The 12,295-nt window shown below is 40.7% G+C and overlaps 1 protein-coding gene across 1 annotated transcript in view; it reads right to left on the bottom strand.

Annotated features, from left to right (window-relative positions):
- Nucleotides 1–12,295, bottom strand: part of LOC137629546 (serine-rich adhesin for platelets-like) — a 204,555-nt gene that overhangs the window by 29,696 nt on the left and 162,564 nt on the right. Inside the window, 1 exon segment of the mRNA XM_068360967.1 lies at nt 12,132–12,286. Within this exon segment, the coding sequence (XP_068217068.1) occupies nt 12,132–12,286 (155 nt within the window).

Genomic DNA, 12,295 nt, shown 5'->3' on the forward strand with positions numbered 1-12,295 from the left:
CAATGCTGCTAGAAGGGGAGCCAAACATCCAGCAGATCCAATAGAAGCAATGAAAAGAGAAATATTAGCACTATTCTATTACCTAATCAGAATGGATGATTGCTATAATCATTCATTTTGTCCAGAGGGTAAAGATGGCTATTACTTTTAGCAAAAAGATATCGCTAGAAATGTGACACCTAGGAGCCACAAAATGATAAAGGTCAAGCTCATCCCATCTGAAGAAAAAAGCCACCTCTACATATTTTTGAAACCCTCACCAAAAAAAAATTTATTGAAGAAATGTGTAAAGGGTTGTACCCAAAATGTTAACGAGGCATTCAATGGCCAAATATGGGCAAAATGCCCAAAGGTCCGACTACATGGTAAGGACATTGCCACCTGTGCATTATATGGCGCATCCCTTGAGCCCAATACTGACTATATTGCTAGCTCATTGATACCATTCCTTAGGGACCCCAGGATAAGGGTATAAAACTTTATATAAAAAACAGAGAAACAGGATGTCTGGTTATAAGGCAAACAATAAAAAGGAGTTGTAAAAAAGATGGTGATGACTACAAACCACCTGCCTTCTATAGCAACTGAACCTGGCGATAATGAGCAGTTGGCGACTATAAAACCTCCATAAGCTTTTATCATTCATTTTAGCATATCATAAGAGGATAATATATCTTTAGAAAGATAGGTGACCGGGAGCCTTGTAGCTATCAAAGATCACATAAGAGCTTTTCAGTGAAGGTAAGTAAAGAAAAAAATTTTTAAATAAATTTTTTTTCAAAACATTTTTTCTATTTTAAAAACTCCAACAACTTCTTTAGTTTAAACGATATTCTAAAAATTCAAAAAGCTGTATAATACCTCATACTGGTGTATCATAAGCAATACGTTTTAAATTTCATCCTCTCAGTTTTTTTTTAAATTCATGTATTACTGTGAAATTTCTATTTTTTATTTTCTATTTTAAAAAAATGAAAATAAAAAAAATACATTTCAGTGCTTTGTAAAGTTTGTTTGTATTTTATATTTGTTATACTCTAACAAATAACAATATTTTTTTATTTTCTTTTCAAAAAAATATGGGAGATGGATTTGGAAAAACATGGAATAAAACAAGAAAAAAGTACAAACAAAATTCATTAAAATAACTATCAGCTCAATTCGAGGAAAATAGTTTCATGTATAAACAAAATCAAACTGCATGAATCCCATAACTGTATCTCCAAATTAATTTCTGAGCCTGCTGATTCCGTTAATGCATGTCCTGCACGTCTGCTATAGCAACCATTAATTTCCCTAAATTTCTGCCCCACCTTTTGCATTGGGGTATTTTTTGATATACTAGACACACATTTTTGCCATGATATTATCCTGCCATTTATTGCTTCCTTCTAAATCTAGCCGATATCTTATTAAAATAAGATTTCAAAACACTAATTTCTATTGCTATATCAACCAGCTTATTAATTGTATTTCCAAATGTTAGGGGTCCATTACTCAAATTCTTAAATCTTTTATTTAAAGTTTTTAATTTCCTACCCATTACGTGCTTTTTCTTTATTACTTGAGCCAGTGTATCCGACCACTAAGGGACCGTCCGCGTGTTTCATTGGCCAGGTACTAATCAGAGGTATAAATTTGTTACCTGCTTGTCTAATTAAGTCCACAAAGAAGTCATTTGTTGCATTGTGATCTTATGAATAATTAAATGGAGGCTCTTGACCCGTATAAAAATTTAAACTTATCCCAGTCAGCTTTATTTGTATTGTAATGTTGAGGAGAAGTACTTGTATGTCCCATTATAGTTATCAATATAGGAAAATGGTCGCTGCTATAAAGATCATCCAGTACATTCCATTCGAACCTATCAATAATATTGTTAGAACAGAGTTACGAGTATTGAAGAATATGTTCCATGAGTTTTTGAGTAGTAAGTACTAGACTCTCCTTCGTTAAATATACAGAGGTTATGATCAGTCACTATTTGTTCAACCTTAGAACCATTTGCATCAATAATAACAGAATTATTGTCCCAGTGAAGATTGTGGTCTTGAAATCTCAAATTACAAGGAAATCTTCCAGATTATTTGTGAATTCTTTGGACAAATTTTGAAAATTATACTTCCAAGATGGTTGATTGTATATATAAATATTAAGGGACTTATCATTTAAGTATACCTTAACTCCAGATAATTGAAATTCTGATGTGTTAAGTATCTTAGCATCGTAAGTTATGCTATTATGAATATACTGTAGATCGCAGTTTCCAACGCATCAGCAGAAGGGACTGAGTGAGATGCTAGAGAGTAATTGCTTAAAGAATTAATAGTATAATTAGTATGTTATAAGCTTATTTCAATAGGGTTACAATTTTTCAGTATCTTTGAATTTTCCCTGGATTTAAACTGGTTTTAAGACCATTAATATTCTACAGCATTATGTATGGATTCAACAATAGGACAATGGAGATGGATTTCCACTAGGGAGATTGCTACTTCTGCTTATTTGGCCCCAGTTGGGTTTTTGTTTAACAGCACTAACATTAGTACTTCTTATATGGTTTTAGTTCTTTAGGTATAATTTTCTGAAGTTTCCTTTGCTAAAGATTTACTTCCTTTTATCCCTTTGAATGGGATTAAGTTTTTCTAATAATTTTTCAAGATGAAAATTGCCTGTAGGACACTTATTTATCAGATGGTCAACACACACAAACATAGCAATGTGCATTTCTAGTCTACCAATTTTGTTTTTAGGTTTGTGCTTAATAAAGTTGTCAATCGTAATGATAATTTTATGTATTGTATACTGTATTGATGTTTTTCATTTGATGAAATTTTGAAATGAAGCAATCATTGCAGTTACTTGATATTTTGTGGGTTACTTTACTCTCATTTACGGTCTTATGTAATACCGACTATTTACTGGTGATTCCCATAACTGATGATGGATTTAATTTTTCCAATCGTACACAATCGATTAGGTTTTATTTCAGCTTCTTAACTATCATAAGGGCTCCTATAGAGCTCCACTTTTACTAGATGTTTGATAGCCTACTTAATAATTATGTCTTGTTCAGATTTAGAAGTTGGGAGCTGAGGCATTCCTTCGCTTTGTGCAACAGTTGAACTTGTTGCATCAGCCACAGAATCTAGCTTTTTGATAAATTTAGAAGAAATCTCTTCAAGCTTATTCACACTCTTTTCATTGTTTACTTTTTTTTTGTTTTTTGAGGTATTCCATTTTCGAGTAACCATTTTTTTCTCAGATTTAGGGTCAAAGAGTACATGGTTAACACTCTCTACCTCATCCTCTCTATCCTTGTAGGTATCCGAAGTGGCTAGTATGTCAAACCTGTTCTGTATAGGAATCTGAGTTGGAGTAATGTAATCATTTTCATTTACAGTAATTGGACAAACTTTTAGGAGTAATGGCAGAGGTGATAGAGTACAAATGTCTTGAGTAATTTGATGCAGTTGAGGTGGATTGATCATTATTTGGTAAATTAGGACCCGTGAAAGTATGGCCAGTACTGAAACTAAAATTCAAGTCATGTGCATTGGACAAAATGCTTAAGTAAGTAGATTCTTCAACATTATTATAACCCATAAACTTTTCCTGGCTGCACCAAGGGTTATGTGCTCATTATTTGGAGTTTCAAGGATGGTTTGTACCAGCCTATATTTAGGAGTGTGTCTAGAATTTGGCGAGTGAACTCCTTCACAATGAAAACAAAATTTATTTTCAAAAAATCTCCAGTGAATTAATGAATGATTGTTGATTACCTGGCATCATAACATCAATGGTCATTTATGCCAATAAGAGTATGATTAATGACAAATAATCGATCGAGCAATGAAAAAAAATCATAAATGACAACAATAAAATATTCAAATTTTTCTATTATTATTATTACTTGCTAAGCTACAACCCTAGTTGGAAAAGCAGGATGCCATAAATGCAGGATGCTATAAACCCAGGGACTCCAATAAAGAAAATAGCCCAGTGAGGAAAGGAGGCAAGGAAAAATTAAATATTTCAAGAACAGTAACAACATTAAAATAAATACTTCCTATATAAACTATAAAAACTTTGAAAAAAAAAAAGAAAGAGAAATAAGATAGAATAGTGTGCCCGAGTGTACCCTCAAGCAAGAGAACTCACACTCTGGAAAGTATTTTTTTTTGAAAACATAACAAATTTGTAAGTAATTTGTATTTTTCCTAGTATACAAACCTGGAGCTATTTATAGGGTATACTTTCGGCGTAGCTGAAAGATGAGCCATGATAATTTTAGTGAGGGATAACTACCCCATCCGCTAGTTAGCAGGTGGGGGGTGGGCTAGACTGGCTACCCTGCTCACTCACACCTCTCGGCAGAGTACCAACTTTGCTTTATGGCAGGACTTCTCGGGGGACACGGTGGCGAGCCAATTTGTATAAATAGCTCCACGTTTGTATACTAGGAAAAATACAAATTACTTACAAATTTGTTATTTGTTCCAGCGTAGATACAAACCCTCCGCTATTTATAGGGTGACTTACTCTTAGGAGGGAGGAAGTTCTCACCAACTGGCCTTGGTCATGACCCAGGGGCCTCTCTATTTTGATCTGTGATCGATAGTAGAAGGAACCCTACCCTCGCTAAAATCAAATGCCGATATGAGATAATACACTGATAGCGGCCTGCAGAAGCTTGTGTATGAGTGGAACTAGCAGTGTGGCTTGTCTATAACATAGAACTCGAGTACAAAACCTATTGTTCTTAAGACTTACCTAATACCATCCCTCAAAAAGGTATTGGGGACAAAGTATTCTTCTATACTTAGGAGGCACAAGGGAAATGAGTCTTACCTGCAGCGAGGTGAGGTCAGCTATGCTGAGGCTTGAGGAGCTGTTTTCCCCAGAGGGGAGAAGGTGAAAGGAAGAAAGTAGCCAGTCATTCTTACTCATTCACCCCGGACTAATCCAGGTAACCTCAGCCCTCAACTCTCTGCTACTTGTCCATCAAGGAGCCTGAGGTGTTTAGACCATTTGTTGTGCGACCACCACAGGACCAATGGAAAAGGTCCCCATGTTCTTGTGGGTTATGTCTTTGCAGGTAGTGGGCCGTGAAGGTCGATTGATGCTTCCACATACCCACTTAAAAGTATCTGCGCCACAGAGTAGTTTCTTAAACGCCAGGGACGTAGCAACGCCAGTGACGTTAAGAGCTCTGGGTCTTAGGATGGAGGAGGGTCTAGATTGAAAGCAACCTCAATTGCCTTCCAATCCCAGAGGGGAAAGATATCCTCGAGATCCTCCTTTTGAAACTTCCCCGTGCTGGTCAAGTGCCGACACACGGGGGCGAGCTGGTATCGATTTTTTAAGGTAATCCCACTGACTCCTCACTGGGTAAAACCCCAGTTGATGGGTTTTCGGTTACCAAACGAAGACTCTATCTGAAATGGGCTGCACCTAGGGTACAGCACACTCGTATTTTGAGTCTTGGCAATCCACTCAGGGATGCGACTGAGGATTACTTCTTCCCATCTCCTAGAGTAGGAGACATCAGAAGATGGATCATACAAAACACTAACTCTCTTGGTCAAAGCCCCAAGCGAGTAGAAAGGCCGTCTTCCATGTAAGGAAGCGATCTGCTGCCTGGCATGAAGGTTCATAGAGAGAGGCCTTCAGGGACTGAAAGACCCGAACCGCTTTCCCAGGAGGAGGTCGAGATCCGACGGAGGACAAGTTATCACAAACTTGTATAAGTAAAGGCATCGATGCGAGAGAATCCCCTTCCACGACATCAGTCATAAAGGACCGAACACTTCGCCTGGAAGACCAACACTGAAAAGTGTCTGAGGTGCCTAGACATCTTTCCCGCAACTCGTTGCGAAAGGCCTCTCTGAGAGAGGTGGTGTAGGATCGTCCCAGGCGTGAAGTCAAAGCAAAGCTACGGCTTAGGAAAATGTTAGCATGTGGCTGCCTAGAAGATCGTGTCTCGGAGGAAGATCCCTCGGAAATCCATTAGGAGCTGCAGAAGGTCCGGGAACCATTCTACGGGTTGCCATAGTGAAACTATTGGAACTCCATCACGGGCTGCAGAAGGTCCGGGAACCATTCTGCGAGATGCCACAGCGAAGCTATTGGAGTCATTGGTAAGATCTTGCTTATCCTGACTTGGCTGAGGACTTTTTCACCAGACCAAATGGGGGAGAAAAGGCACACTTCTACGCCGACCCACCGATCTTGGAATACATCTTGTTTGAGGGCCTGGTGTTCCGGGACTGGGGAACAGTCAAGCGGGAGCCTGAAGTTCAGGGCCGCTGCGAGCATAACCCCAGTCGGGAACCTCACAAAGTTAAGACTTTGTTGGATACAAGATGATTCCAAGACACTAGGAGCCCACTATATGGTAGTTTTGCAAGCACATTCCTGTACCAGGAATGAAGCGAGCGGAAGGGGGCAAATAGTTGTCCTCTGTCCATCTGAGGCTTTGTACTGCTAGATGGTTCTCTAAGAGAGGTAAATGCTGGTACCTTTCTGAATCAGGCCAACGGACGAGGATGGAATGGTGCGGCATATGCCACCCCCCTCTCTTTTGATGCATTAAAGAAAGCATCAGATCCAGAGGGAAGATGAGAAGACAGGCCTCTTTGCAGAAGCTCTCGTCTGCCACCCATCATCCGCAGATGTCGAGACGTGTAACTATTTGCACGTTCTTCCAATGAAGGGGAACAGCCTGTCCTCCCTCCAACTGCCACCAATCCAGTGTGGTCGGCCGAATAAGACCGATACCAAACGGTAAACCAGTTAATCAGCACATCCTATGTTATAAGACCGAATCTCCATAGAGATTGTTTCCGGACAGGAGACTGTACGGTAATCACCGAACGCATCCAACCAAATCCAAGAGGGGATTGACACGTATCTTCAATCTATTGGTGGATGGGTAAAAAGCATAAGTCTACTACAGAGTAGTAACACTGAACTGTGAGCATTACAAGCATACATGCATAGTTCGACTTAAGGAACTCAGTTGGAGAACGTTGAAAACGTTCGTAACGGTGGTTTCTTCGTAGGGCAAAAAACTTTGTACTTCTCCGTCTCCGATCGGTAAACTAACATTTATATTAAATGATTCCTACTAGGGAACAGATATGCTTATGAGAAGCTTCCAGCCAAAGCCTTTGTAGGAGACTAAGACTTCCGATTGGGGGAAAGGAAAAAAATGCCTATAAGAAGGCAGAACATAAATACCGTATGTCTGGTTACAGGAAAGTAGCCAAGTAATGTATTAAATAACCTGGTTTCAGTAAGGGATATAACTATACAACTTGATAGAATGGAGTTCTTATTGCAAGATGTATAAAGCCCTTATTGGCAGAAAGATTACTTGCACGCATATGTACTTGTCCATCTGCGCTAGCGCATGCATATTCTCGGCCTCCAGGAAATGTTTAACACGAATCCGGTGCGGGAATAATGTATGTGCGACGAATCGCCTTATTATTGCCCAAGGAATTTTTGATCGTTGACTAACTGTAATATTTTCTTGAATAAGAGCGCACATGTTCTCAAACAAAGTTCTCCTTTGGTTTACCCCTCCTCTTTATGTGAGGGGCTAGCCAGTGTTCATTACACAGAAACGGATGTCTGGTTACCTGTGGGCGGGGTTTGAAACGTTCATAATTGTAATGAAAAGTTGCCCACGCTGTTGCTATCGTTCTTTAACGTCAGCTAACACTGTTCCTTTGGGACTAATTATTCGAGACAATAACCCTATAAGGGTAGAATAAAAAGTCTCAGAAGCCTATCATGTGAAACAGCAAGTCGTTGTACCCAGGGTACAATGACGGGAGAGGCTGACTCAATCAAACGGTAGAACCCGAGTTTAAGACAATAACCTCACGGTTTTGTCTTGGCTAGAGCTCATGCTCCGGGAAGGCTTGCTGCCTTCTTGGAGTTTATCAAAAACCCGTTAAGGTTCTGTAAAACTTCTCAGGAACGAGTCTCCCAAAAAGGGTAAAGTCTCGTATGTGGGGGTTTACTTTAAGACCAGACATAATTGCCGTAGAGAGTCGGACACCCGTAGGCAGTAAGCATCCCTCTGTCATAAGAGTAAACCCCTTGATGACGATGGGCGGGCACGAACACTTCACGGGACGAGAGTTCGAAAACTCTGTCATGAGAGTAAAACTCTTGTGCACGCGCGAACATTTCACGCAACGAGAGTTTGATATACTCTCTGTTATAAAGAGTTATTCGCGCACTTCAGCTAATTGCACGCGCCTAGTTGTTCGTGCGCATAAGGTTGGTCGTGTGTGCCAAGTTGGTCGTGCGCATCAATCCGGTCGTGTGCGACAATTTGATAGTGCGCGCGCCTAGTTGTTCGCACACAGTGTTGCTTGCACACCAAGTAGGTCGTGCGCGCCAAGTCAGTCGTGCGTGTTAAATTGGCTGTGCGCGTCAATCCGATCATGCGCACAATTCGGTCGTGTGTGCCACATCGCCCGTGTGCGCCAATTTGGACGTGCGCGCCAATTCGATCGTGTGCGCCACATCGTCCGTGTGCGCCACATCGGCCGTGTGCGCCAATCCAGTCGTGCGCGTAAATCTGGTCGTGCGTGCCACATCGGCTGTGTGCGCCAATCCAATCGTGCGCGCCAATCCGGTCATGCGCATCAAATCGGCCATGCGCCCCAATTTGGTTGTGGGCGCCAACTTGGTCGTACGCGTGAGAGCTCTCACTGTGGTAAGATTACTCACTGCTACGTTCACCCGAAGGTTCACGATAGCCTGTGTTGTGTGAGCGCAATCGATCTACGCAACGAGAGTCTGCGAACTCTACATCATATAAGTATGACTATGGTCACAAGAACCCAAAGATTCAGCTTGAACTGTGTTGCGAGACCCCGAAGGATCAGCACAAACGAGAAACCGAAGTTTCTCTGTCACGAGACCCCGAAGGGTCAGTGTGACTAATGGCACGGGAGACCAATGGGTCAGCGTGACTAATGGCACGGGAGACCAAAGGCCTAACGTAGCCTGTGTTGCGAGACCCCGAAGGATCAGCGCAACGAGAAACCGAAGTTTCCCTGTCACAAACCACCGAAGTGTCAGAGTGACTAAAGTTACAAGAGCCCAAGCGTTCAGCGTGACTAAAGTTACGAGAGCCCAAGCGTTCAGCGTAAATAAAGTTACGAGAGCCCAAGTGTTCAGCGTAACTAATGTTATAAGACCCCGAAGTGTCAGAGTGACTAAAGTTACGAGAGCGCAAGGGTTCTGCGTAACTAATGTTACGAGACGCCGAAGGTTCAGTGTAACGAGGAACCGAGGTTTCTCTGTCACGAGACCCCGAAAGGTCAGCGTGATTGATGGTACAAGTTCCCGAAGGCTCAACTTTACCATCGTTACGAGAGCCCAAAGGTTCAGCGTAACTGAAACCCGAAGGTTTCGAGCTGAGTCCTGAAGGATTACTACTGCCATGAGAACCGGCAGGATCAACATGACAAGAGCGTTCTCCCAGCTCTATGGGAAAAAAGCATAAGCGTAATAATATATCTCACGAACTAGGGAGAAGTCCTCCCGAAGGAGGACATCGCCTAAGACAAGCTTTCTCCCAGCTCTATGGGAAAAAAGCGTAGGCGTAATAATATCTCTCTCGCGAAAGAGAGAGAAGTCCTTCCGAGGGAGGACATCGCCTAAGACAAGTTTTCTTCCAGCTCTATGGGAAACAGGTGTAGGTGTAATAATCTCTCTCTCTCGCGAACGAGAGGGAAGTCCTTCCGAAGGAGGACATCGCCTGATGCAAGCTTTCTCCCAGCTCTATGGGAAAAAAGCGTAGGCATAATAATCTCTTTCTCGCAAACGAAAGAGAAGTCCTAACAAAAGAGAAGTCCTTCCGAAGGAGGACATCAACTAAGGCAAGCTTTCTCCCAGCTCTATGGGAAAAAGCGTAGGCCCAATATCTCTCTCGCGAATGAGAGAGGTCCTCCCGAAGGAGGACATCGCCTAAGACAAGCTTCCTCCCAGCTCTATGGGAAAAAAGCGTAGGCATAACAATCTCTCTCGCGAACGAGAGAGAGAAGTTCCCCTTGAAGGAGGAACAAGCTTTAGACTTGCTTTTCCCCAGTTCAAGGGGAAGAAGCACAGTCTTTGGCGACGAGGTAGCAGAAGCAAACTCTTCTACTTCCCATCAACAAGCCTTGTTCAAGTTGAAGGTTGACAACAGTTGCTACCTTGTAACGTAGGCAGCCCACGAGCTACCACATGAAGCGCAGGATAATGAACAGAGCAGCCATAGCCATCGGCCTTGTGATCTACGTCCCTGCTATCTTTCAAAAAGAAAATGAAAGTTGTGATTAATTACAATTCATGCTCCGCTGCACAACATGAACTATTCGGGGAATAAATCACCTTCCTTTTAAGATAATTCCTCGAAAGGGAACTGAACTGACACTTCAACTCAGTAATGAAACAAACACACAGTGTTGAGAACCTGCCGACTATCGGCACAGGGTAGAACGGCAAGGTAGGGGAGTAGTATTAACACAATGACAACTCCCTAACAGCGGAGGCTGTCGGATACGTTATCAACAGTAATTAAAGTTACAAGTATCTAACAACATAAACGTATATTTCCATTTATTCATGCATACGTATGTATAGGATAAATGAAAACACACACAAGAGAAAAAGAAAAAATTACCGAAAAACAATCAAGGCAACTCTTTTCAGGAGAGAAAGGCAGCATGTCCGTCCTGTACCGAGCCATAAAGTACTGTATAGTGGTTACTCAGCCGAGAGGTGTGAGTGAGCAGGGTAGCAAGTCTACCCCATCCCCCACCCGCTAACTAGCGGATAGGGTAGTTATCCCTCACTAAAATTATCATGGCGCGTCTTTCAGCCATGCCCAAAGTATACCCTATAAATAGCGGAGGGTTTGTATCTACGCGGGAACAAATTTAATTTTTAAAATTTTCAAATGCAAGACCCAAGTCAACTCTCTGTCAAAGGTTAGACCCAGAAATTGTGTTTCTTCAACAGAAGGAATATGTTGGTCTTTTTATAAGTATATCTAGGTCTGACTGTATTCCACAAATAAGACAAATGAATGCCAAGTATTTTACTTGAGTAAAACTTGAAGCCATTCTAATCTGCCCAGCTCATAATTCAATCGATCAAGAGTTGAAGCGTTCTTTCAACTATTCCATTCTTGCTCTTGTAAGTGAAACAAGAAAGTCATCCATGAAGAGTTATAAAAGCAGAATAAATAATACTTTACTAATCATGACACAAACCCTACATAAATTAAAAAAAAAGGGAAGGTGTGAACAGAAAAAAAAAAAACCCCCATTGAGCAAAAAAAATAAAAAAGTCAACTTACGCTCCGAAGATAGCATGAAATCATTTAGCTGAACCCATACTCATTAGTTAAGGTGTAAGTGTAGGCTCAACCTCATAAACTAGTACAAGGGTGGTCCCCAGAAAAGGGTATTGAGGAAGAAAATTTTGAATCCTATTTCAGGGACATGAAGCTCAAGTATCGCATACATTAGCATGATGACTCACAGGTAAGATTCATTAATATAAAACATTGTATTTAATCATCATACTTACTTTTTTGTGGGGCAAGTTGTTATGACTTTCAATCTATGGAGGTCTCCTTTTCAAGGGAATAATTAATATTACAAATTCTAAGACCTTCAAGGAATGGTTATTAATGCAATTTTTAAAAAATTCTAAAATTTAAAACTTTTTATAAGTTTCAAGACACCTTATAAATTCAGCCAGCTCTTTTTAATCAATGGAATCTTTAATCTTCACTTACTCAGAAGTCAGCTACATGTTAAGGTAATATAAGCACTATTCTTACAAGCATAAAAATATGCAAAGCAAGTCACATATAAAAACTGCATACAATTATTAATGTTAATATCTTCAATACCCTGGTAGAATCAAATCATCTGTTTAATTACTTCCCTGGTGGAATCATAGCATTTTTTTCTATAATACCTAAAAAGTTCTGTTACATGAGAGAGAGAGAGAGAGAGAGAGAGAGAGAGAGAGAGAGAGAGAGAGAGAGAGAGAGAGAGGAGAGAGAGAGAGAGACTAATTCATTGAAATAAAGTACTGAATGGACTTACTTTTCCCAAAACTCCATCTTCTTTGTCAACTAGAAGATCATCATTCAAGTCAGTCAGGGCAGAAGAGGAATGACTTGTACCTCCAAAAGTATCATCTTCGAGAAGGCCATAGTCTTTGTTTTGACACAAATAACTATTAGAATATCTTTCTTGACCTGTAATAT

This window comes from Palaemon carinicauda, chromosome 37 (assembly GCF_036898095.1).
Source record: "Palaemon carinicauda isolate YSFRI2023 chromosome 37, ASM3689809v2, whole genome shotgun sequence".
In the NCBI taxonomy this organism is placed as follows: domain Eukaryota; kingdom Metazoa; phylum Arthropoda; class Malacostraca; order Decapoda; family Palaemonidae; genus Palaemon; species Palaemon carinicauda.